Source organism: Bufo gargarizans, chromosome 5 (assembly GCF_014858855.1).
Source record: "Bufo gargarizans isolate SCDJY-AF-19 chromosome 5, ASM1485885v1, whole genome shotgun sequence".
Classification (NCBI taxonomy): domain Eukaryota; kingdom Metazoa; phylum Chordata; class Amphibia; order Anura; family Bufonidae; genus Bufo; species Bufo gargarizans.
Genome location: NC_058084.1, coordinates 92,317,748 through 92,342,489, shown reverse-complemented (window position 1 = coordinate 92,342,489; position 24,742 = coordinate 92,317,748). Strand labels below are relative to the sequence as shown.

General features: G+C 45.8%; 2 protein-coding genes and 1 non-coding gene across 3 annotated transcripts in view; all 3 read right to left on the bottom strand.

The window, feature by feature from the left end:
* Positions 1-6,650, bottom strand: part of LOC122938219 (kinesin-like protein KIF20A) — a 117,222-nt gene extending 110,572 nt beyond the window's left edge. Inside the window, exon 1 of the mRNA XM_044293591.1 lies at positions 6,579-6,650. The gene's annotated coding sequence lies outside the window, so the exon portion shown is untranslated. The remainder of the gene's footprint in view (positions 1-6,578) is intronic.
* Positions 6,651-11,953: 5,303 nt separating this feature from the next.
* Positions 11,954-17,505, bottom strand: RPS20 (ribosomal protein S20). The gene is made up of 4 exons (XM_044293606.1): positions 17,361-17,505; positions 15,079-15,178; positions 13,576-13,649; positions 11,954-12,171 (listed from the first exon to the last, which is right to left on the bottom strand). The coding sequence occupies exons 1-4, from the start codon at positions 17,361-17,363 to the stop codon at positions 11,989-11,991; spliced, it is 360 nt and encodes a 119-aa protein (XP_044149541.1). The 5' UTR covers positions 17,364-17,505; the 3' UTR covers positions 11,954-11,988.
* LOC122939721 lies at positions 13,732-13,797 on the bottom strand. Its single transcript, XR_006390158.1, has one exon. It is a non-coding gene; the product is annotated as a small nucleolar RNA U54 (small nucleolar RNA).
* Positions 17,506-24,742: the final 7,237 nt, after the last annotated feature.

The following is a 24,742-nucleotide window of genomic DNA, read 5'->3' as shown; positions in this document are numbered from 1 at the left end:
CCCTGGTCAGAGTCAGCAGGCAAGGCACGGAGAAGTTGCTTTGCCCAGATAGCGCATGCCTTGGCGACCCAGGAGGCGGCAAACGCAGGGCGGATGGCGGCGCCCGCTGCGATGAAAACAGACTTGGCCAAGGAGTCGACCCGTTTATCAGCGGGATCCGACAAGGAAGCCGCATCAGCCAGGGGAAGCGTAGTAGCTTTCGCCAGACGAGCGACCTGAGGATCCACCAGAGGGGGAATCGTCCAGAGATTGACCGAATCCTCTGAGAAGGGATAAGGGACATCAGAAGCCTTGGTGAGATGAAGGCGCCGGTCAGGGTGACGCCACTCCTTGGCAAGGAGCGCGTCCAGATCCTCGTGATTGGGGAAAACCCACCGTGGACCGCTTAGAACGGCAGAAGGACACTGCCTCCAGGGAGGAGGACGAAGGAACGTCCTGTACATGGAGCGCGTCCCGAACGGCCCTGATGAGATCCTGCACGGCTGCCGACATCGCCGAACACCGCTCAGATTCAGAATCTGAAGCGGAGGAGTCCCCAGGAGCGGCGGAAGCGGCTGAAGAAGAAATCTCACCGGACTCAGACCTAACCGGAGAGCGATCCGGGGTAGCTGAGGAGGAGTGGGACCCAGCCGAGACCGTACGTGGTCGCTTGCGGGACCGAGTGCCGGAGCGAGGATGGGAACTGTCGCCAGGAGCATCACCAGCGGTAGGGGCCCTGCCAGAGGCAGCCGCAATCTGGGCAGGGAGACTGTCCAGGGACTGCGCCAGGGATTGGGAAAGGCTAGCAAGGCTACCTATGGCCTGGGACAGGGTAGCAGCCCATTCCGGGAGAACCGACAAGGTAGGGGCCGCAGGAGCGGACTGGGCGGGCCCGGGGGCGAGGCACTGCACACAGAGGGACGTAGGTTGGCCGCATGGGAACTTCCTATTACACACAGAGCAGGCGTAATGAGTGGAAATGGCGGCGGGGGGAGTGGGGGCCTGACCAGAGGAAGACATGAGGGCGGATGGTGGAACCTGGAAAGAAAGAAGTCAGCCAGAGGCTGCCTACCACTACCAATGGTGCTGTGTCCCAGGAACCGATCGCAGGAGGATCCGGGTGCAGAGAGAAGATGGCGACGCACGCGAACACCGCTCAGGTCAGAGCTCAGGCACTGAGAAGCCGTTCGGAAGAAGAAACGCCCCCCCAGCAGCCCGCGCTGGCGCTGGATTGGGCGGAAAAAAGGAACCTCCCAGAGGAACGCCCACAAGGGGAGGGAGCAAGAGAGGAAGCCCGGGAAGCCCAGGAGGCGGAGACGGAGCCCGCCCACGTGACCGCGGCCTAGGCCAAAGCAAAAGCCGGGGCCTTTAGTGATATCCAAGCGCTGCCGGACGAAGAGAGAGAGAGAGAGAGCGCGGCACCCCTGCCCCCCAGCGCCGGCGAAAGCAAATGACAGCGCCGCGGACAGGCAGAGGAGGAGGGGACACAGTCACCTGAGGTAGGGAGAGGGGAAAGCCGAAAACGGCCGTCTTAAAGGAGCAGACCCCATTAAAAAAGCTCCAGAAGGATGAGAATAAAGGAAGGGCCACAGGCTGGGGGGGCTGGGGGGGGGGGGAGTAAGCCATACTCACCTTCCGATTATTTCAGGCGCAGCATGACCACCCCCTCGGCGGACTCAACACTGAAGCCGTGGGTCCGCCGGAATCCACTGCAGAAGCAGGTCACGTTGGGGACTGGGTGGCTGCAAGGTACCCGAGTACGCGCCCGCAGGGGGGCAACTAAGGTGGAACACGATGGAGCCACCCCTGCCACCTGTAGAGAAAAAAAGGAAAAAAAATAAAATAAAGAAAAAATAAAATTAGCAGAAAGACCTGCTAGCAGGTCATGTCTGCCTCCTACGGACACTAGAACTAGACTGAGTTATTCTGGCTCTAGCAGAGGGGTATAGCCCACCTGGGTGGAGCCAACACTTTTTTGTTTCTAGTGTCAGCCTCCTAGTGGCAGCTGGGCATATACCCATGGTGCTGTGTCCCCCAATGCCACGCACGAGAAAAAGGTCACAAAAATGCAAAGTTAACATTCATTCACTGTGACCATATGGCAAAGTTACAGCGGTACTGCCAAATAAAATGTCACCTGATCGCAGCATTATATTGTGCTACCTCAATTGTATTAATGAGGGAAGTGATCCTCCTCACCAGATACTAATAGATACACGAATGATGAGATGAGGGAAGTGTTCCCCCATGGATGCAGCACAGGAATCTGCCATGTTAGGGCTCATACACACGACTATATATTTTGCGGTCTATAAAAAATACGGAATGCACACAGACGCCATCCATATTTTGCGTAACGGGACAGCTGGCCCCTGATAGAACAGTCCTATCCTTGTCTGTAAGGCTACTTTCACACTTGCGTTTAGAGCGGATCCGCTCATATAATGCAGACGACGGATCTGTTCAGAACGGATCCGTCGGCATTATATTGTTAAAAAATTTCTAAGTCTCAAAGTAGCCTCAGACGGATCCGTCCAGACTTTACATTGAAAGTCAATGGGGGACAGATCTGTTTGAAAATTGAGCCATAGTGTGTCATATTCAAACGGATCCGTCCCCATTGACTTACATTGTAAGTCTGGACGGATCCGCTTGCCTCCGCACGGCCAGGCGGACACCCGAACGCTGCAAGCAGCGTTCAGGTGTCCGCCTGCTGAGCGGAGGCTGAACACTGCCAGACTGATGCATTCTGAGCGGATCCGCGTCCACTCAGAATGCATTAGTGCTGGACGGATGCGTTCGGGGCCGCTTGTGAGCCCCTTCAAACGGAACTCACAAGCGGACACCCGAACGCTAGTGTGAAAGTAGCCTTAACATGTCAGATAAATCTTGCAAATAAAAATTAAAATGGTGCCAAGACAGCTATTTCTTGTTACCTTGCCTCACAAAAAGTGTAATATAGAGCAACCAAAAATCATATGTACCCTAAGATAGTACCAACAAAACTGCCACCTTCTCCTGTAGTTTCCAAAATGGGGTCACTTTTTTGGAGTTTCTACTCTAGGGGTGCATCAGGGGGCTTCAAATTGGACATGGTGTCAAAAAAACAGTAAAGGAAAATCTGCCTTCCAAAAACCGCATGGCATTCCTTTCCTTCTGCGCCCTGTCGTGTGCCCGTACAGCAGTTTACGACCACATATGGGGTGTTTCTGTAAACTACAGAATCAGGGCCATAAATATTGAGTTTTGTTTGGCTGTTATATATACATTTAGTCATAGACTACTGGTTGCCTGATATTGACAGGTGCATTTATATTTTTATTGGTTTAACATTTAGCTTTTATTTAGTTTATTAATAATAAATGATAAACAGTTTTTATCTAACCTACTATATTAAAACTATCTCTGGACATCCATATGTGTGCTTCTTTTATTTTTAATTCTTGTTTGGCACTATTGATGCAGTGGTAGTGAATGGGTGGCAGTCACTATTATATGGTTAACCATTAGTTGTTCATGCTGTTAGTTGTGTGGATACTTAATATGTATCCTTTCTCTGTGAAGTGTGGGCAGTGGAGACTGATGTTTATTTGCTCAAGCAGTTGGTTACTTAATGAATCAACTGTTTGCTACTGTATGTTTTAGGCTGATAACTATGGCCTTATATATTGCAACATTCACTGCCTTTGACTTGTTGGTCTCACAAGAGAGTCTGGGTGCCGTAACTTATCTTATAGTGCTGCTGCTAATCACACTATTATCTGCTAGTGGCGCTATTGCTAATATTTTGCTGCCTTAGTGGCTGTCTATTAATGACAGCCTGTCCCCTGTACTAACTGTCTGTGATCACGCTGTTTGCAGCTAGCTCTGCTAGCCTATAGTACTTGTGCCAGCAGTGTGCCTTTCTAGGCTGTCACCTTATTAGTCAGACGCTTTGACATTATTGCTGGATGCCCTAGAGTCTAAAATTTAATTACTGCCCCCCGACATGTTTCGCCATATCCATGGCGTCTTCAGGGGATCGGGCAGTCTGTTTGGCTGTTAACCCTTGCTTTGTAACTGGAAAAAATTGATTCAAATGGAAAATCTGCCAAAAAAGTGAAACGGATCCGCTTGCCTCCGCGCTGCCAGACTGATGCATTCTGAGCGGATCCGCGTCCACTCAGAATGCATTAGGGCTGGACGCATGCGGTCGGGGCCGCTTGTGAGCCCCTTCAAACGGAGCTCACAAGCGGACACCCGAACGCTAGTGTGAAAGTAGCCTAAGGGCTCTTTCACACCTGCGTTATAGTCTTCCGGCATAGAGTTCCGTCGTCGGGGCTCTATGCCGGAAGAATACTGATCAGGATTTTCCTAATGCATTCTGAATGGACAGTCCGTCCTTCAGGATGCATCAGAATGTCTTCAGTTCCGGAACGGAACGTTTTTTGGCTGCAGCAAATAGCGCAGCATGCTGCGCTTTTTGCTCCGGCCAAAAATCCGGAACACATGCCGCAAGGCCGGATCCGGAATGAATGCCCATTGAGAGGCATTGATCCGGATCCGGCCTTAAGCTAAACGTCGTTTCGGCGCATTGCCGGATGCGACGTTTAGCTTTTTCTCAATGGTTACCATGGCTGCCGGGACGCTAAAGTCCTGGCAGCCATGGTAAAGTGTAGTGGGGAGCGGGGAGCAGCATACTTACCATCCGTGCGGCTCCCGGGGCGCTCCAGAGTGACGTCAGGGCGCCCCAAGCGCATGGATCACGTGATCGCATGTACACGTCATCCATGCGCCTGGGGCGCTCTGACGTCATTCTGGAGCGCCCCGGGAGCCGCACGGATGGTAAGTATGCCGCTCCCCACTACTACTATGGCAACCAGGACTTTAATAGCGTCCTGGCTGCCATAGTAACACTGAAAGCATTTTGAAGACGGATCCGTCTTCAAATGCTTTCAGTACACTTGCGTTTTTCCGGATCCGGCGTGTAATTCCGGCAAGTGGAGTACACGCCGGATCCGGACAACGCAAGTGTGAAAGAGGCCTAATGCAGACAATAAGAAGACATGCTCTCTTTTTTTACTGAACGGACATAGAAAGAAGACACATTTGTGTGTCTGAGCTCTTAGGCACTATTAACGCCCCTGTTGCTCCTAGAGACTCCTTTGTATATATTAAAACATCAATTTCTCAGTAATGTGGGCACCTAAGAACATGGGACCAACAAAGATGCCTTCGGCTGCCAAGTGCACATGTAACAGGGCAGCCAGTGTCATAGGGACAAATCTGCTGACAGATGCCATTTAAAAGGAGTTGTCCGGGTTCAGAGCTGAACCCGGACATACCTCCATTTTCACACCTGCCCATCATAGCCGGTGACAACACAGACCACAATGCCGGGAGGAAGCTTCCACCCGGCAGTGTGTTATGATAAAGGGAGGCTGCCTGGGTGAAAATAAGGGTATGTCCAGCTCTGAACCTGATGCAGTCTGCGCTATATTAGGCCGAATACACACGGCCTAATATAGTAGTACTGTAGTACTACTGTACTGCGGCGGCAGCAGGAAGCGCACGGCGTCATAGCAACCAATGACGCCGTGCGCTCCTGCTCTGAGCAGGAATCCAGCCCGTGGCTACACGGACCGCTCACGGCCGTGTGCATTTGGCCTTACAGTATTGTAGGCAGCATATTGAGGTGACACGATTATAATCTTTAGTCACATCAAACCAGAATATTGGGAGTTATCTGCAGTTTCCACACTCATGCATTAGATAAATCCGGTAGGATTTATCAAAACTGGTATAAAGTAGAACTGGCTTAGTTGCCCATAGCAATCAGATTCCACCTTTCATTTTCAAAAGGATCTTTAAAAAAAAAAAAAAAGTGGAATGTGATTGGTTGCTATGGGTAACTAAGCCAGTTCTGCTTTACACCACTTTTATAACTCTCCCCGATGTGTGGCGGAACAGGGCCTTCATGAGGCCTGACCTCTAAGCCGTGTGTCTAGGGGAGAATACCTCAAAAATAAAGACATACATTTCTAATTAGTTCTCAGAATGTATGACGGAAATTATATCTATAAAAAAACCTGTGCACCACCATATATAATGGGAGGAAAAGTGGTGCAGGACGGACAAAGGTATTAGGGACCTCACTGAGGGGCTGTCCATGTGGCCACAGGGCAACCATCCCATGTATTACTCAGTCTCGTGCAGGCGATAGGGGGCGTGAAACTAATGCTAACCACCAGGCCTCACGCACAGGAGCAGACACCTCAGGCCATCTGTGAAAACATCTATTCTGGTCACAGAACAACCACACCTATTATCTGCAGAACGGCCACAGGTGCAGACAGCACATGGATGACGTGTTTCTTGTGTTGCAGACCCACAGAAACGTATGAATAGTACTGGGTGCAATCAGCCAAAAATGCAGCTCGAACCAAAACTAAGGTGGTGCGCACCAGGCCTTAGTGGGATGAAACCCCACAGGAACCGGCTCAGGGCACCTGACAAGATAGTCATCCTGTGAGTGACATGACCGGTGGGACACTGTTCACATTTACCCCACAACCGATAGAAGATTACAGCGTTTAACACCAAAAACGGGCAGTGCAAACCTGGGGGTCTCGCCTGTCAGCACACAAGAGACACAACACAACCAGCGCTATAAAACCCGCCAAAACGTAAGGCGGGCGGCAATAACCCCGCGCGCTGAGCAACTACGTCACCCGCAGCTTCATGTTTCCCGCCATTTCCGCGGTAACTAGCGCTCCTATTGGATTATGCTTCTGCCTATGAAAATGCGCCGTCTGGTATCTGCCCCGCCCACAGTGGAGGAGAAGGGTCTATTACGTCACCAGAAGTGTTAGTTTGCCCCCCACCTGCTCAGTCTGTGGCACATTAGTATCTGGACCCTCCTGTTGGGAGCTTTGACCATTATAATAAAAAATGGCTGCAATGCTTGTATCCCCCCCTCCCATAGGGGGCCCCCAGATGTCCCCCACAAAAGCTAGCGCCATCAATCACAGATCACACTTTCCCCAGAGACAGCGATGACGCGGGCGCCGCATTATCGCATGGCCACGTGATGTTGCTGAAAACAGTTGTTTCACCCCCAAAACCACCCGGCATTTAGTAAAATCACACATTTTAACCCTATCAGAGCTGCAGCCGCCCCACTTGTCAGCTCACCCTAAGGCCCTTTAACCCCTTCAAGACGAAGCCTATTTTCAGTATTGCGGTTTCATTTTTTCCTCCCCACGTCATTTTTGTGTTCCGTTCACATAGCCATATAAGGTCTTATTTTTTGCAGGACAAGTTGTATTTTTTTAATGAGGCAATTTAATTTATCCTGTTTATGTTATATTTACAATTATAAATATATATATATACATACACAGGGTGGCCCACGAAAAAGTATCCCGCCTCCAATATCTCCAAATCACACTGCATAAGAGTAAATCTGTCTTAGTTGTCCATAGCAACCAATCACATCTCAGCTCCTATAGGGCTCGGGAAAAAAAGAAAGCTGAGATCTGATTGGTTGCTATAGAGAATGAAGACAGATTTACTCTTAGGGCTCTTTCACACTTGCATTGTTCTTTTCCGGCATAGAGTTCCGTCGTCGGGGCTTATGCCGGAAGAATCCTGATCAGTTTTATCCTAATGCATTCTGAATGGAGTGAAATCAGTTCAGGATGCATCAGGATGTCTTCAGTTCAGGACCGGAACGTTTTTTTGGCCGGAGAAAATACTGCAGCATGCTGCGCTTTTTGCTGCGGCCAAAAATCCTGAACACTTGCCACAAGGCCGGATCCGGAATTAATGCCCATTGAAGGCATTAATCCAGCCTTAAGCTAAACGTCGTTTCGGCGCATTACTGGATCTGACGTTTAGCTTTTTCTGAATGGTTACCATGGCTACCAGGACGCTAAAATCCTGTTTGCCATGGTAAAGTGTAGTGGGGAGCGGGGGAGCAGTTTACTTATCGTCCGTGCGGCTCCTGGGGCGCTTCAGAGTGACATCATGGCGCTCCACGCGCATGGATGACGTGATCGCATGGATCACTACATCCATGCGCATGGGGTGCTCTGACGTCATTCTGGAGCGCCCCGGGAGCCGCACGGACTAAGTATACCGCTCCCCAGCTCCTACTATGGCAACCAGGACCTTAATAGTGTCCTGGCTGCCATAGTAACACTGAAGGCATTTTGAAGACTGATCCGTCTTCAAATGCTTTCAGTTCACTTGCGTTTTTCCGGATCCGGCGTGTAATTCCGACAAATGGAGTACACAACGGATCCGGACAACGCAAGTGTGAAAGAGCCCTTAGGCAGTGTGATTTGGAGATGCTGTATTAAAATTTTTTTACATTGGAAAATGGGGGGGGGGACTTTGTGGGGAGAAATTGGAAAAAATATATACATTTCCGCCAAGTTTTTTTGGGTTTTGACATTACAGTGTTCACTGTGCGCTAAAAATTATGACATCCTCATTCTGTGGCTCAATTCGATTATAGTGAAAGCAGATTTGTAGAGGTTTTTTTTGTTAGTTTTACATCTTTTTTAAAAAAAAAGAAAAACCTTTTTAAAAAAAATCAAAAATTTCTTAGCGTTGCCATTTTCTGACAGCCATAACTTGCTAACATTTCCATCCACGGAGCTGTTATTAGGGCTTATTTTTTTAATGGAATGAACTATAGTTTTTATTGGTACCATTTTTGTGGTTTGTATGATTTTTCTGATCAGTTAGGGCTCATTTAAATTGCAGATCCGCAAAACACGGATACCGGCGGCCATATGCATTTTACAGAATGTAACGTCCGGGCAATAACAGAACAGTCCTATCCTTGTCTGTAATGTGAGCAAGAGTGTCATGGAATGGACATACGGATGCGGACAGCGCGCGGTGTGCAGTACGCATCTTCTGCGGCCCCATTGAAGTGAATGGGTCCACATCCGACTTGCAAATATTTTTTTTTGTGTGCATGAGTCCTTATTCAATTTATTGGGGGGGGCTACAAAATGGTCAATTGTGTGTTTTTATTTATTTTTCCATTACGCCGTACACCGCACATGAAAATGATTTTCAGATTTTAATAGTTCAGAGTCAGCGATACCTAATATGTCTATTTTTTATTGTTTCTTTTTATACATAACATTGGGAGAGTGATTTAAGCTTAATATTTTTATTTGAAACTTTTTATTTTTGATTTGAGAACATTTAAAGCGGTTGTCCGAGTTCAGAGCTGAACCCAGACATGCCTCCATTTTCACCCAGGCAGCCCCCCTGATGTTAGCATTGGAGCAGTTCATGCTCCGACGCTCTCCCGTGCCCTGCGCTGAATCGTGCAGGGCAAAGACATTTTCTGGAGTTCCGGTGATGGCTCTCCTTAGGGCTGCCAGGCGGAGGCTTCCGCCCAGCAGTGGGCCCGGTGATGTCACCGGCACTGGTGGAGAGGCCAATCAGAGCTGGTGACGTCACCAAACACACTGCTGGGCAGAAGCCTCCGCCCGGCAGTGTGTTATTGTAAATAAAAGAACCCATGCCCTGCGCCATCCAGCATGAACTCGGATGCCAAGATCAGGGAGGCTGCCTGAGTGAAATTATGGGTATGTCTGGGTTCAGCTCTGATCCCGGACAACCCCTTTAACCCCCTTACAGGGTTAAAAACTGAGATCTTTTGATCCCTTGCCCCATTCAGGCTAATAGAGGTCTATTACGGTGAATGGAATGTTGATGGTGTATTTACATGACCGGATGTGGTTCCGCATAAAATATGGATGATCCATGCTGCATCTGTATTTTTTGTGGACCCTTTGTAACAATGCCTATTCTTGTCTGCAAGATGAAAAATAGGACGTTCTATCCGTTTTGCGGAGCTACGGAGCAGATACACGGATGTGGCCAGCACACCCACTGAAGTGAATGTGTCCGCATCCGATCCACAAAAAATGCAGAAAGGACGTGGACCAAATATACAGTTGTGTGAATAGGGCCTAATCTTCAGTTATTTTTGCGCTGTAAAGCATTGTTGCTGGTGTTTGTGACAGTACGTGATGTTATGCGGTTTTCTACCAGTCTGGCATATTTGCAGCAATGTCCCCATTACTGCAGTTAGGCCTCATTCACATCTCCCATGGAACATCTATACATGTTTCATCTGTGAAGATAGCCGCAGTGTCTGTTTTTGAAAATTAATTTCCAGAACATCTGGTGTCAGTGGTAAGTGACAAGCAGACCAGACAGACACAGGGCCCATAGACAATGGGCGTGTTCGGTCCACATAACACACAAGTCTCCGTGATCTTAGTTTTTTTCACCAACCTAGTCAGTGGAAAACCACTGATGTGTGAAAAAAAACATTAAACTCAATGAGTACTTGTGCTGTCCACAGACATTTGCACCACACTCCATTTACACGAGGAATCTCAGCCAATCTGATACTCATATGCACATATGGACTTACAATGGGATCTGCCTAGATCTAATGTGGTTTCCACATTTTGTTAGGAATCACACATGCCAAGACTACTGATGGAGCCTGAGAACAAGGTGAAGTCAGCCTCAACTTACATCAGCTCATAATTCACAGCTCTATTAGCAGAAACCATTAATATTGACCAATGGGGTATCCCTCAAAATGTAATGAGCGTTACGTGATGCTTACTATACTAATGGGCTGTGGTACCAAGCTCTGAAGGGCATGCTAGTGAAGCACTTCTAGGCTCAATTGTTCAGAGTTTGAACTTACAATTTAAGCTCCAGTATATAATTAAACACTTAGGCCTCATTCACACAGGCATCCCGGATTTGCTCCAGATGCTTTGTGTGTAATTGCAGGAAAACCACACTAGTAGGTGCTCGCAATTGGTCAGTTTTGACCGCGATTGCGTTCCAATGCTTAGTTTTTTTTCTGCGCAAGTGCAATGTTTTGCCCGCACGTGAGAAAAACTGAACGTGGTACCCAGACCCAAACTCAATTTTATTTTTTTCCCACTTAACATAGTTATAAGGGAAAATAATGCCATTCTTAATACAGAATGCTTACCAAGATGTGACTGAGGGGTTATAAAATAATATATAACACCTCATCCTCTTGTTCATGCAGCTGGCATACGCTTTCAGGACCTTTGACATAATCACGCTCACCATGTGGTGAGCACAATGATACCAGTGCAGGTCCTGAAAGACAACATGCTGGCTGCGTGAACAAGAGGATGAGGAGAGTTATGTTTGTTTTTTTAACCCTTCAAGCCACATTTTACTAAGCATTCTGTATTAAGAATGCTATTATTTTCCATTATAACCATGTTATAAAGGAAACTAGTGATTAGACTTTAATGGGTCCAGGGTTGCTCATCCCCATTATCTCCTAGCAACCATGCGTAAAAAAAAAAAAAAGCCAGTGCAGATGCACCTTGCGATTTTCATGCAGACCCATTCATTTTTATTGGGCCTGCGTTGTATGAAAAATATAGAGCATGCTGCGATTTTCACACAATGCACAATTGATGCATGAAAATCACCACTCATCTGAACTGCCCCATCGAAGTGAATGGGTCTGGATTCAGTGCAGGTGCAATGTGTGCAAACGCATTGCATCCGTGCAGAATTTACCTGTGTGAGGCCTTGGGGGAGGGGGGGGGTTTCAAGAAAGGTCATCAATAACAGATAGTCAGGGGTCCAGCACCCATGCTGATCAGCTGTTTGAAGAGAAAGTCGTGCTCGCCCCAGAACAGCCTTCCCTTCATTGTTTACCTGCTTGCCATCAAAACTGCATCAGTGAGGAGGTTTAATTACAAGAAGCCGTCCTATTGAAGTGGATGAGACGGCTTCTTCTAAGTGTCCCTGCACCACATTTGTCACCCAGCGTGAGACACTGAGATACATCAGGTGCAGGTCTAGACACCTGTCTAAGCTTACACCATCTACAAGCTTAGTAACTCTTCCAATGCGTTTTACCCTTGGACCAGAGAACCCACAAAAACACTTAATTCAAGATGTTTTATTGAGGAAGTGCGGCATTTATGCATCAGCAATGGTGACTTCAACTTCTACACCAGGCTCAATACTGATGGAAGTGATCTGCTTCACAATCTCCGATGGGCTGTGTAGATCAATTAGACGCTTGTGGATACGCATCTGGAAGCGATCCCATGTCTTGGATCCCTCACCACAAGGGGTTTTTCTTGTAGTGATACGCAGAGTCTGAAAAAAACAAATTAAAAAAAGTTTTAAACAACTAGTAACTAAATATAAAACTAGACTTAGTTTAACACATAACCATAAGCATTTAGCAGTATGTAGAATACAAATGCCGTCCGTGTGCGTGCTGCATTTCAATGGGTTCCCGGTCTGCATTTTGCAGACAAGTATAGGACATGTTCTATCTTGACGGAACAGATATACAAATGCAGAAGGCACTGATGACCTCCATGAGCCACATATGCATGCCTGTTCCATAAAGGACAGAACATGTCCTCCACCAACTAACCAGACCATGTTACTTGGGAGAAAGGTTGCCAATTCTGTCGTGCAAAGGGCAAAATTCATAACACCTCCAAATCAAACAGCATATCCACCATATGAACACAAACCAAGAAAAGGAGGGGGATACTAAGGTGCAAGAAGGCATCAAAGGGAAAGCAAAACCGCAGGCTGTGTGACCAAGCTAAGACAGGCAATCCCATCTACGTGCCGATTTATCGCAGCACCTGGACAGAACACCGACCCATAGGAGTCAATTGGCCAATTCACACGGATGACTTCCTGCAGACCACTGACACATACAAGCAAAGAAAAACTGCAGCATGCTCCTCTGATTTTCCACCAAGACTCAATCAAGTGAATGGGTCTGAAGAAACAGACCAGACATGACACCAAATGAGCAAGCTTTTTATAAACCATGTCCGAGTTTTGACCAAAGCAAGGACGAGTGTCATATCACTAATCTGAATGTGTCCTAAAGTTTATGTTTTGAATGAATGTCATGCTCACAATGTCTGGGAGCACACCGATCTAGATCACTAGCATATCTAGCAGTCATAGCCAGCACTGGGGGACATGGATTAAAGGGAACCCGTCAGCGGGATTTTGGGTATAGAGCTGAGGACATGGGTTGCTAGATGGCCCCTAGCACATTCACAATACCCAGTCCCTATAGCTGTGCGCTTTTATTGTGTAAAAAAAAACGACTTGATACATATGCAAATTAACAAGTCATATCTTACTTGTGTGACCAGAGACTAGTCATTTTCAAGCTCCGAGTCATCTCCGGTTAATTTGCATATGTATCAAATCTTTTTTTAACACTATAAAAGCACACAGAGCTATGGGGACTGGGTATTGCGGATGTGCTAGTGGCCATCTAGCAACCCATGTCCTCAGCTCTATACTTAAAATCCCGGTGACAGGTCTCCTTTAAGTGTCCAGCCCATGATTGGTAGAGGGCAAGAGTGACTGGGAAACATTAAGTAGACCATGCACACAATTAAAATCCAGTTCAAGCACTAAGGAGTACTTACTATATCTGAAAGTCTATGGCGTGTCAATCATCTTGATATGTACATATATTCAATGTAATACACATTTGTAGGTTGAACATCCTCTTACCTTAGTGGGCATGCGTACAGGGCCCTTCACCTTCAGGTTCTTCTCCTTAGCTCCACGGATCAGGTCAGCACAGACTAAAAAGGCAAATAACACTTTACTCAGACTGAAGTCTCATTGGCATGTATGGCCCTAAAACATGCAGACAGTCTGATCACAGGTCAGCTCAGAATAGCGTATAAATCAATCACTGTCAGTCATTGAAAAAGATCATCCTCATTGCCGACCTGAGACTAGTTTCTGGAGCAAACAAACGGCAGAACTTCTTTAGAAACACGGGATCTCACTAACATAAGCTTCTATACTACACAGTAGGCCAATATCAGTTCAGAAAATCCCATGCACCAGGCCTGTAATGTGCCACACTACCAGATGCATCTTAAAGGAGCTGTCCAACAGCTGGACAGAATTAAAAAAAAAAAATCCTTGTCCCCGCCAGACCACAAGCAGTGATGTGCCATATTCACGAATTAACACTGACCGACGAGGAAGCTGTTGATGCAGATGTCACCATTGACTGGTCAGCAGTAGTCACATGCTTGTATACAGCAACCTTCACACGAGTGTTGGGCTTGTCCGGTCGCCTCTAGGCATGTTTGCCATGCTGTGGCCAGACCACTAGCAGCACACATGTGCAAGCGTTAAACCGGATCCGGCAGGCCGTTCCCCGCTGGACAAGCTTTACACTAATGTGAAAGCCTAATCCGGCAGGGACAAGAGTGACAGAGCGCTTTTATTTTTTCTTTCAGTGTCCGACAACCCCTTTAGGGTCCCATTCACACATCTGCAAGTGTTTTGAGGACGCAAACTGCGGATCCGCAAAACACAGACACCAGCCATATGCGTTATGCATTTTGCAGACCGCACATGGCCAGCACTGATAGAAATGCCTTTTCTTGTCCATAGCTGTGGGCAATAGGACATGTTCTTTTTTTGCAGGGCTGTGGAATGGAAGTGCAGATGCAGACAGCACACTGTACTATCCGCATCTCTTTGCAGCCCCATTAAAAATGAATAGGTCTGCACCCATTTTGCTAAATTGTGGAACAGATGTGGACCCATTTTGCAGACGTGTGAATCGACCCTTAAGGGGTTTTTTAAGGAACAATTACTTTACCCAATACCCTCAGCCTTCCTCCATAAACAGAAGATTCACATGTATCTACTCCAGTCCTCCACTGGGACCAAGTTCCGGTCACTGCAGTGCTCACATCCAATGCCACATGGTAACCTGCTTCGCTGCAGCCGATGACTGGCTTCAGTAGTGATTTGCTGCTGGTCACCACTGAAGCCAGTTGCTGACTGCAGAAGCACGTGACCATGCAGTGCCCGATTAAGAGGCCGGAACATGGACACAGCGGAGGAAGCACAGCGGGCCAAAGAAAGCAAGGATGAATTTTCTGTTTACAGAGGCAGGCTGAGAGCAATAGATAAGTGGCGATTATTATATTTTGGGGTACACTGCACATAATGCTACCAGGGTGATCATAGTTTCAAGCTACTTACCTTTCTCCAGGGACTTTACATTGCGACTTGTGAGTGTAATTCTGATACGATGAATGGCCACTTCCTGATCAACAGGGGCTTTGCCTGCGTCTTTAAATGCCTGGAAACAAAAGGATACAAGTATGAGGCATTGTCAGTGGTACACACCACTGTGCACCGGGGATGTGCAGGAACATTTCTTGGGGCTTAGATTTCGGCTAGGGCAGCGATAGGCAAACTGTGGCTCTCCAGCTGTTGCAGAGCTACAACTCCCAGCATGCAAAGACTGCCTACAGCTTTCAGCAGGACATGGTGGAAGTTGTAGTTTGGCAACAGCTGGAGAGCCGCAGTTTGCCCATCACTGGGCTAGGGCACTGCAGTATTACCCACGAGTCAGAAGCACGCATCACCACACCTGCACCTTCAATGCTTCCCTATAAAAAGATCTCAACAAAAAGTACAACCATAAAGTAACTAAAGATCCTACAGGGCCTATAGCATTTAGAAGCAGCATGTGAACTCCGTCTGAAGCTGCAGCCATTGCCCCATTATTCAACTGTCACTATCCGAGGGAACAGACGATCAGATTGAGAACACCCTGCCCACAGGATTAGGCAGCAGTGCCCGCAGGCCCAGCAGGACAGCTGTACCCACAGGGCATTTTACTGCAACACATTCATGACAGAAGTGGCTCCTGATGTCAGATTAAAGTGTTGCACCATTTCTATCAGTAGATCCCAAATACTGCACACAGTGGGGGTCATACATGGAGGCGGAACACACATGGAAGTCATTGGTATACTTTTACTTTCATGTCCACCCCAAACAAAAAAATAAAATAAACCATGTCCTATACGCATCCACAAAATGTGAACCCCAGACCCACTTAAGTCAATGGGACAACAAAAATCAAAAGTCACAAAGACAGCTTCTGTATGTTGCAGACCACAAAATAGTCCCGGGTGTGAGGCCTAAAGGACAGATAAGTATAAGGAGAAATAAGTCCCAAGTATAGAAAAAGGATTTATTTAAAGGGGTGTTCCAGTAATTCACAGCAATCCCTAGGTTTAAGCGGATCAAACTTTGGATTATAGATCATAAGTCAATTCATTCAATAACCTTGCTGTTAATGCTGTTTCCATACAGCATTAAAATGTATTGGCTCCGTGGAGACAAGCGTAGTCTCGAACGAACTCACAACTTCGGTGAATTACTATTTATATCTGCGTAAAGAAAAACACTAAAACCAAAAACGGAAGTGGGCTTTGGCACAGAGGTATCAGCCAGAGCCCACTTCAGATTCCTATTTTAAAATATTTCAAAATATGCAGTTATGAATTAAGTAATAATTCACAGAAGTTTCACAAGACATTTGGTCCCACAGAGCCAATACATTTTAATGCTGTACGGAAACAGCAAATCGACTTCAAATATATGATCCTAAGCTCAACTCGCTCAAGCCTAGCTATCTCCCCATCTATTGGGCAGGGGACAACTATCAGATTGAGGGGTCTCCATCACTGAGACCCCACAGCTGTTTCCAGCAGATGCCAAAGATAAATGGAGCCGTAGTGCACATCCCCACCTGTCACTCCATTCATTTTTGGGGCACTATAGGATACAGGGCTAATGGTTCTCCTATCTGGTGGACAGGGGAGGGGGTAAAATTGCAGATTACTGGAATATCCCTTTAATGGGGTTATCCAATTTCAAGAAAAAAAAAAAAAAAACACACATCTGCCATGCCTGTCACCAGTAACATACTTTACCCCGCGCCACTCCTGGTTCCCGCACCGCCACTGCATCTCCATGCACACGGATGAAAACATCCAGTGCCGGGGCGGGGGGGGGAGCAGCCAACAGCAGACTGGGACAAGCATCCCACACGATATTAGGGAGGCTCATGCCCATCTGCCATTGGCTACTTACCCCCCACCGCACCAGATGTTTTCATCCATGTGCATGGAGACACAGCAGCAGCGATGCAGGGACCAGAAGCAACACAGGGAGCGGGGTAAGTATATTACCAGTGAAGGGCCCAGCACATTGGGAGGGGGAAGGGGGTTCTTGAAATTGTATAAGCCCTTTAATAGTTACAACCCTACAGTCAAGACCCCAGAGCTGGAGCTAGACTGGACCCGTATGACAGATCAGCAAGCACCGGCCACCCCTGGAAGACATCTTCAAGCACAGGGGGACTACCTGGAGAACAGGGCGCGTGGCTGTGTCGTCCCAGCATGGACTTCATCCCCGATAAAGAGTCGGCACTCCGCGGGCCCCCGGGGGCAGGAGCGCACACTCACCATGTCTGATCACCTTCCTGACCGACTTATTCGTGTACAGTGCGAGCGAACAGCGGTGAGCCAGGAGCAGGCGCTCAGAAGCGTGCGGACACACCAGCGGCTGAACTCAAAGAGACTGAGCCCGCCCGCCGCCGAGCTATTTATACTGCCCCTGCTTCCGGCCTACAGGAAATACGTCATCGTGCGTGTCGCCGGCCGCCATGTTTAGTCAGGGCGCTCGTCCCTTACTCTACTTATTCATAACGTTCAACAAGTCTGAGCACAAATTAGGAACCGGCTGCCGTTCCGACGTAAAGATTACCTCACATGTGGAAGATCCATCTGTTTCCTAGTTATCACCTCTTGTGCCAACAGGCGTCTGTACCTGCAGTTACAAGCAGTTGTTTGTAGAGTTCTGCCTGCCTTCTAAAAGCTCCGCCCAGAAGTTACCACCCGCCGCCACTGGGGGCAGTGGCAAGTTATACTACATCTGGTAACCCTTCGAAGACCAGAGTGTTTTGGCCCTAAATGACCTAACAGTTTGCACGTCCTGGTTCTCCGGGCTACAGATTTTGATGATCTGTCTTCAGGGTTGGTCATCAGTATCAGATTGGTGGGGCTCCGACACCTGTCACTCCTGCCGACAGAAGACTCGGCACACCGTATGGTCCTCTGCGCTGCGGCATCATCAATAACTGTAGCTCTGACAACCCCTTTAGCCTTTTTATTTTTTTGTGACACCTATGGCTGCTTTTTAGTAGCTTTTTACATAAATGTTTGTCTTTTTTCATTTTATTAAAGGTAAAAAAAATTTGGGGGAAATTTACAGACCTTTATTTTTAACACGCTTCTGCCCGGCAGTGTGTGATTGTAAGTAAAAGAGCCCTTGCAGGGCAAAGGTCAAAGGAGAGCATCGGAGCATGAACTGCTCCGATGCTGAAATCAGGGGGGCTGCCTGGGTGAAATTATGGGTATGTCCGGGTTCAGCTCTGAACCCAGACAACCCCTTTAGCCCACACTTTTCAAAACTGGAGCAAGTGGCGTAAAAATGCAAAATGTTGCAAAGTTCTCAGCACAAATACGCCCAAATAGATGAAAAGCCATATTTTTTTTAGTTTTTAACATAGTAACATAGTACATAAGGCTGAAAAAAGACATTTGTCCATCCAGTTCGGCCTGTCATCCTGCAAGTTGATCCAGAGGAAGGCAAAAGAAAACTGTGAGGATAGAAGCCAATTTTCCTCATTTTAGGGGAAAAAATTCCTTCCCGACTCCAATCAGGACAATCAGAATAACTCCCTGGATCAACTGACCCCTCTCTAGTAGCTATAGCCTGTAATATTATTACACTCCAGAAATACATCCAGGCCCCTCTTGAATTCCGTTATTGTACTCACCATCACCACCTCCTCAGGCAGAGAGTTCCATAGTCTCACTGCTCTTACCGTAAAGAATCCTCTTCTATGTTTGTGTAGAAACCTTCTTTCCTCCAGACGCAGAGGATGTCCCCTCGTCACAGTCATAGTCCTGGGGATAAATAGATGATGGGATAGATCTCTGTACTGACCCCTGATATATTTATACATAGTTATTAGATCTCCCCTCAGTCGCCTTTTTTCTAATGTGAATAACTCTAATTTTGATAATCTTTCAGGGTACTGCAGTCCCCCGATTCCAGTTATTACTTTAGTTGCCCTCCTCTGAACCCTCTCCAGCTCTGCTATGTCTGCTTTGTTCACAGGAGCCCAGAACTGTACACAGTACTCCTTGTGTGGTCTGACTAGTGATTTGTAAAGTGGTAGGACTATGCTCTCATTACGGGCATCTATACCCCTTCTGATGCAACCCATTATCTTATTGGCCTTGGCAGCAGCTGCCTGACATTAGTTTCTACAGCTTAGTTTGCTGTTCACTAAAATTCCTAGGTCCTTTTCCATGTCAGTGTTACCCAGTGTTTTACCATTTAGAATGTACTGGTGACTTGCATTATTCCTTCCCATGTGCATAGCCTTACATTTGTCAGTGTTAAACCTCATCTGCCACTTATCTGCCCAAGCCTCCAATCTATCCAGATCCCTCTGTAGTAGTATACTGTCCTCTTCAGTGTTAATTACTTTACACAGTTTAGTGTCATCTGCAAAAATTGATATTTCACTGTGCAAGCCTTCTACAAGATCATCAATTAATATATTGAAGAGAATAGGTCCCAATACTTTCCCCTGTTGTACCCCACTAGTGACAGTGTCCCAATCTGAATGTGTGCAATAACCACCCTTTGTACTCTATTACTGAGCCAGTTACTTACCCACATTTTCTCCCAGTCGAAGCTAAGTGCCAATTCTGTGGAACACTCCCTGTCAATATAGAGTCTTTAAATATCAGAAATAAGGGTCTGGCTAACTCTTAGGATACAGGGGTGTATGCCATCTGGCTCCGGCGATTTGCCTATTTGAATGTTTTTAAGACGCCGCTGCACTTCTTCCTGGGTCAGACAGACCCCTTTAATGGGAAATTTACTCTTCCATTCTGCATTTCATCTGACAGTTTATTTTCCTCAGTAAATACAGTGTAGAAAAAAAATATTTAATAGCTTTGCTTTCTTATCGTTCTCTGCAAGACCCCACCCATTGCTGACACTGAGCAAATCGACCTTCGGATCACAGGTACAAATTTGATTAATTCATATACTTACATTTTAATGCTGTATCCGTATAGCATTTATATGTATTGTCACCATGGAGCCAAATTTCGTTTCGCCTGAAGTCGCTTGAGACTTTGGTTAATTCCTACTGTAGGCATATCTACAGTATGTATTGAAAAACAATTTAAAATAGCATTCCGAATGGGGCTTTGGTACTGGCAGGTAATTCGGTACCAAAGGCCAGTTAGGATTTCTATAAAAAAAAATAATTCAATATGCAGATATGCATACAGTAGGAATTAACTGAAGTCTTGCGCGACTTAGGACGAAACAAATTTTGGCCCAATGGAGCCAATACATTTTAATGCTGTACGGATACAGCATTAAAATGTACTGTAAGTATTTGAACGAATCAGCTTAAGATCTATGTTTTTTCCTTTTCTTTTGTTTTTGAAAATTACTTTATTTTCTTAGTCAAATCAGTTTTTATTGAAATAAAAAGATTCACAATTTTCTTTATTAAAGTTTTACATCCAGCGAATATGTAGCAGCTTCACATTTGTTACAGCAGTAATAAAAATAAAGACTCTGCCATTAACATATGATTATTATCACATTACATATTTAAACTGCCAAATAGAGACATATAAGAAGATAAACACAAATAAAAAAAATTTAAGTAATAAAACTTTATCACCTAATTCTGACAGTCCAAGATCGAGAGTCAGAGGAAATATCTGAGATTTCCCCAAACTAAGACCACTTCTATTTTCATCATCCTCATTCCTTTTGTAGTCTTACCATAAAAATAGATCTAGCTATGTCGGAGAGTTTTTTTGGGTGTGCTTCCCCCATAGGTCCCACAAGGCTTTAAATGCCTAATATCTGTTTAGTCTGATTGCGATCATTTCCTCCACAGAGCGATTATATTGTAAAATATGAATCAGTTTGGTCATTGAAGGAGGAGGGGGGTCTTTCTATCTTTTAATAATTGTTGTCCTTGCAACTAATAGAATGTCACCTACAAGTGTGCAAGCACTTTTTGGGATTGTATCTATTCCAATGAAGCATAATGCTAATTGGGGTGTTTTGAGAGGGGAACACACCTGTAACCTCCCCGATAAAATGAAACTCGTCAGACCAAAATCTACCAATCACTGAACAATCCCACCACACATGGAAAATTGATCCCACATTGTTGCATCTTTTCCAGCACACATTGGAATATGTGGGGAACATCTTAGCGAGTCTGTCTGGAGACATGTGCCAGTTTAAGGCAATCTTCATTGCTGTTTCTCTATGAGCTGTGCTTCTAGAAATGGATTTCAGGAGAAAAGATGTATTCTTCCAATCTAGATAAGAAAAGGAACATTCTAAATGATGTTCCCATTGTGTGTCACGACCGTGTGTGGGAGGGAGACACCACACTGGACGAAGAAGGAGAGGGAACAAGGATCAAGGTTTGAAAGCAAGGGGAGAAAGAAGGACACCCCTAGTCAAATCCCTAGTCACAGTCCTGGCGATAGTGACAGGACTGAAACTTCCTGTTCCTCCATAAAGGAAGGACGACCAGGAGTCTCCCTCAGGCCTACAACAAAGGGCAGGGGAAAAACACACAGATAAACCAAAACAAAATGCACAAGGGAAAGGAAACACTTAACTTTCCAGGAGCTATGGCAGCAACAGGAACTCAGCCGAGAACCAAACATCAGCAGACCACAGATACCACTGAAGCTATAAACCGCACAGCATTGTGGGAGAAGCAACTATAAATAAATAAAGTTAAATGATCACAATAGCAACACCTGGAGGTTAGAGGTGTGGCCAGTATCAGAAACAACACAGATGTCTATTAATCCACAAGGAAACCTGTCAGATCAAAGCACGTGTTGCCAGTTTCACAGATCTTCTGTCACCTACTGTCACGGGTATTGTTTTAGGTTCTTTGTGGGAATCTTGTAATAGATCATAAAATAAAGTGATGCCTTTAGTGTTTAGAGAGGTTGGATTAAAAAAAAGCTGTAATTTGTTTAGGCCACCTTTTCTTCCAGATGTCGAGCTTTTCCAAGCAGCTCTTTATCATTTGGTATTTATAAAGATCCTCATTAGGAATGTTATATGTGGACACCAGGACCTCAAATGGTTTAAGATTTTTTGCTGCTAAATAGAAGGGATATATTATGTAGAGTCTGTTATTTATCTGTAGTTTGGGGAAATATTTTGATAGAAATCTGATAGGAAGATCCGATATCGATATGTTCTTGGGCAATGTATTCATGGTGATGAACTTCCTCCAGATATTCTGTGAAGAAGTCATGGCCATGAACCAGTTTTTAGAATTTACTTGTTGGGAAGTTAAAGGGTCCAATAATCTGATTAGAGGGAAAGGATTTTTTGAACTCTCCATCTCTACCCATAACTTGCGGTCATAGTTATCCCACCATTTCTGATTTGGTCTAGTACTACAGAGTGGTCATATTTTTTAAGGTTAGGTACTCCCATACCCCCATAGTTAACATCTGCTCTAACTCTAGGGCATTTTTACCCTACACCTTTCCTTATAAACTGTTCTAGTCTCTCCTTCCATTTTGCCCCCGGTTCCCTTACCTCGCACCAGGTCTCTATCTTCCCCTCCTATAATGTAATTACCCTCCCCGCCAGTCCCTAGTTTAAACACTCCTCCAACCTTCTAGCCATCTTCTCATCCCACACAACTGTACCTCCCCAACTAAACTGCAGCCCACCCCTAAGATAGAGCCTGTAGCAAAAAAAGAAGTCGGCCCAATTCTCCAGAAACCCAAACCCCTCCTTTCTACACCAGTTCTTGAGCCACTTGTTATTCTTCCTAATCTCCCACTGCCTTTCTGGTGTGGCTTGTGGTACAGGTAGTATTTTGGAAAATACTACCTTTGAGGTCCTTGCCCTGAGCTTGTGATCTAAATCTCTAAAATCATTTTTAAGAATTATGGCCATGGATTTTAGTCTATGCTTTGCAAAGGGTGAAATCTGTGATGGATTTTCACCATATAAATTGACATGCTGTAAAAGGGTTTTTCTCAGGATAGGTCATCAATATCAAATCGACTCCCGCCACCCCCACAGATCAGCTGTTTGAAGAGATCGTGATTCTTACAACACACAGTGCCATCCATTTAACAGTGGCAGTGTTTGGTATTGCAGCTCAGTCCCATTAAGTTGAATGAGAAATGGCTGCTCTTAGGCCATGTGACCAACGAACAATGGCCTAGGAAGAGGCTGCACCCCTTACCGAGCACCGCAGTCTCTTCAAACAGCTGATTGGCGAGGGAGCTGGGAGTTGGAACCCCAGCGATCCTATATTGATGACCTATCCTAAGGTTAGGCCGTCAGTATAAAAAACGGACAACCCCTTGAAAATCCACACTGCAGTTATGTCTGGGGACTCTAATCAGGACAGCCAACCAGGCATCGCTATTCCCGCCAGCGGTTCCCTAACTGTCAACAACTGTATCTGCGTCATCAGGATGCAGATACAGTTAAAATCTAGGGCCTGGGCCAATTCTACCTCTTGTATCTACCCACTGCCTGAGGTGAAAACTGAAATGGTACCTCCACCTCTGTGCCAAATTCTTAATCCACCCCTCTTCCCTCAGCTGTACTCTTAAAGGCGTATTTAAATTGGACATTATATACAGCATCACATACCTCTTACATGCAGTGACGTCTTCTCTGATGTAGATGTTCTCTTTCCTCATATTCTCCATTCAGACCAGACAACCATGACAGCCTCTTTCAGTGATGTCTCTTCTGATGTAGATGTTCTCTTTCCTCACCTTCTCCATTTGGAGCAGACCGCCATGACGAAGTATTTCAGCCACGTCTTAGTTTTAGTGTAGTCACCTCCCCTATATGGCATACAGAAATGTTCAGTCCCCTGACAAGAAAAAGTTAAAAAATCGCCACAATGGACATCCCTAAATTGTTTAGACGAGGCAGAGATTTTATCCCCGTTGAAGGACACGTCTGACATATGTAAACGTATTTGTTAGTTTAGGGCATTGGACGTGTGTCCCACGTACTATTTATGACAAATATGTTGCCAAGGGAAATAATTAATGTGCGTGGTATTACAGTTTAGATAAGTCCCCAACCTCCCCAGTAGCAAAGGAAGCTGCAATCTGTTTACAAAGGGGAAGATCTTTCAGATCTTTTAACTGCATCCATAAGAGCCAATATATTGCAACCATTTAAGTACTTGTGACTTATTTTCCAGAAACAAACTTGGGGACACAATAGATACTTCTCAACACACATCTGACACCTCCAGATATAACTGCATTAAATCCAGGATGCTATTTGAAATGCGTTGACTATTCTTGCCGTATGTACTCATATGCCCTTTAATGGATTTTCATTAATAAATACTGGATTTTAGGTGGAGAAATCCCCATAAAACACACTGCTGTGTGCTTGTGTCGTTACAGTAAGGATGTATCCTTTGAAAACTTGCATCTTACTTTAAATTGACTAGAAAGTTATCCAAAAGCCTGCTCAGTGATTTTCTGCCTGTACTGTACATATGTGCATGTTGTGTATATAATGCCTTTTATGTTGCAGGTCATCTGGATAGTGAGTTGTGATATTTGTTGGTGCCACCACATTCTGTTACTCTAGCTCACTGGCAGGAATGGAAGTCCTCTTGTCTGACAGCTGTAGGAGCACCAATATAACCATAGGCCCATGATAAGCCTGATGCTTTCTGGGAGGTGGGCATGGTTATGCC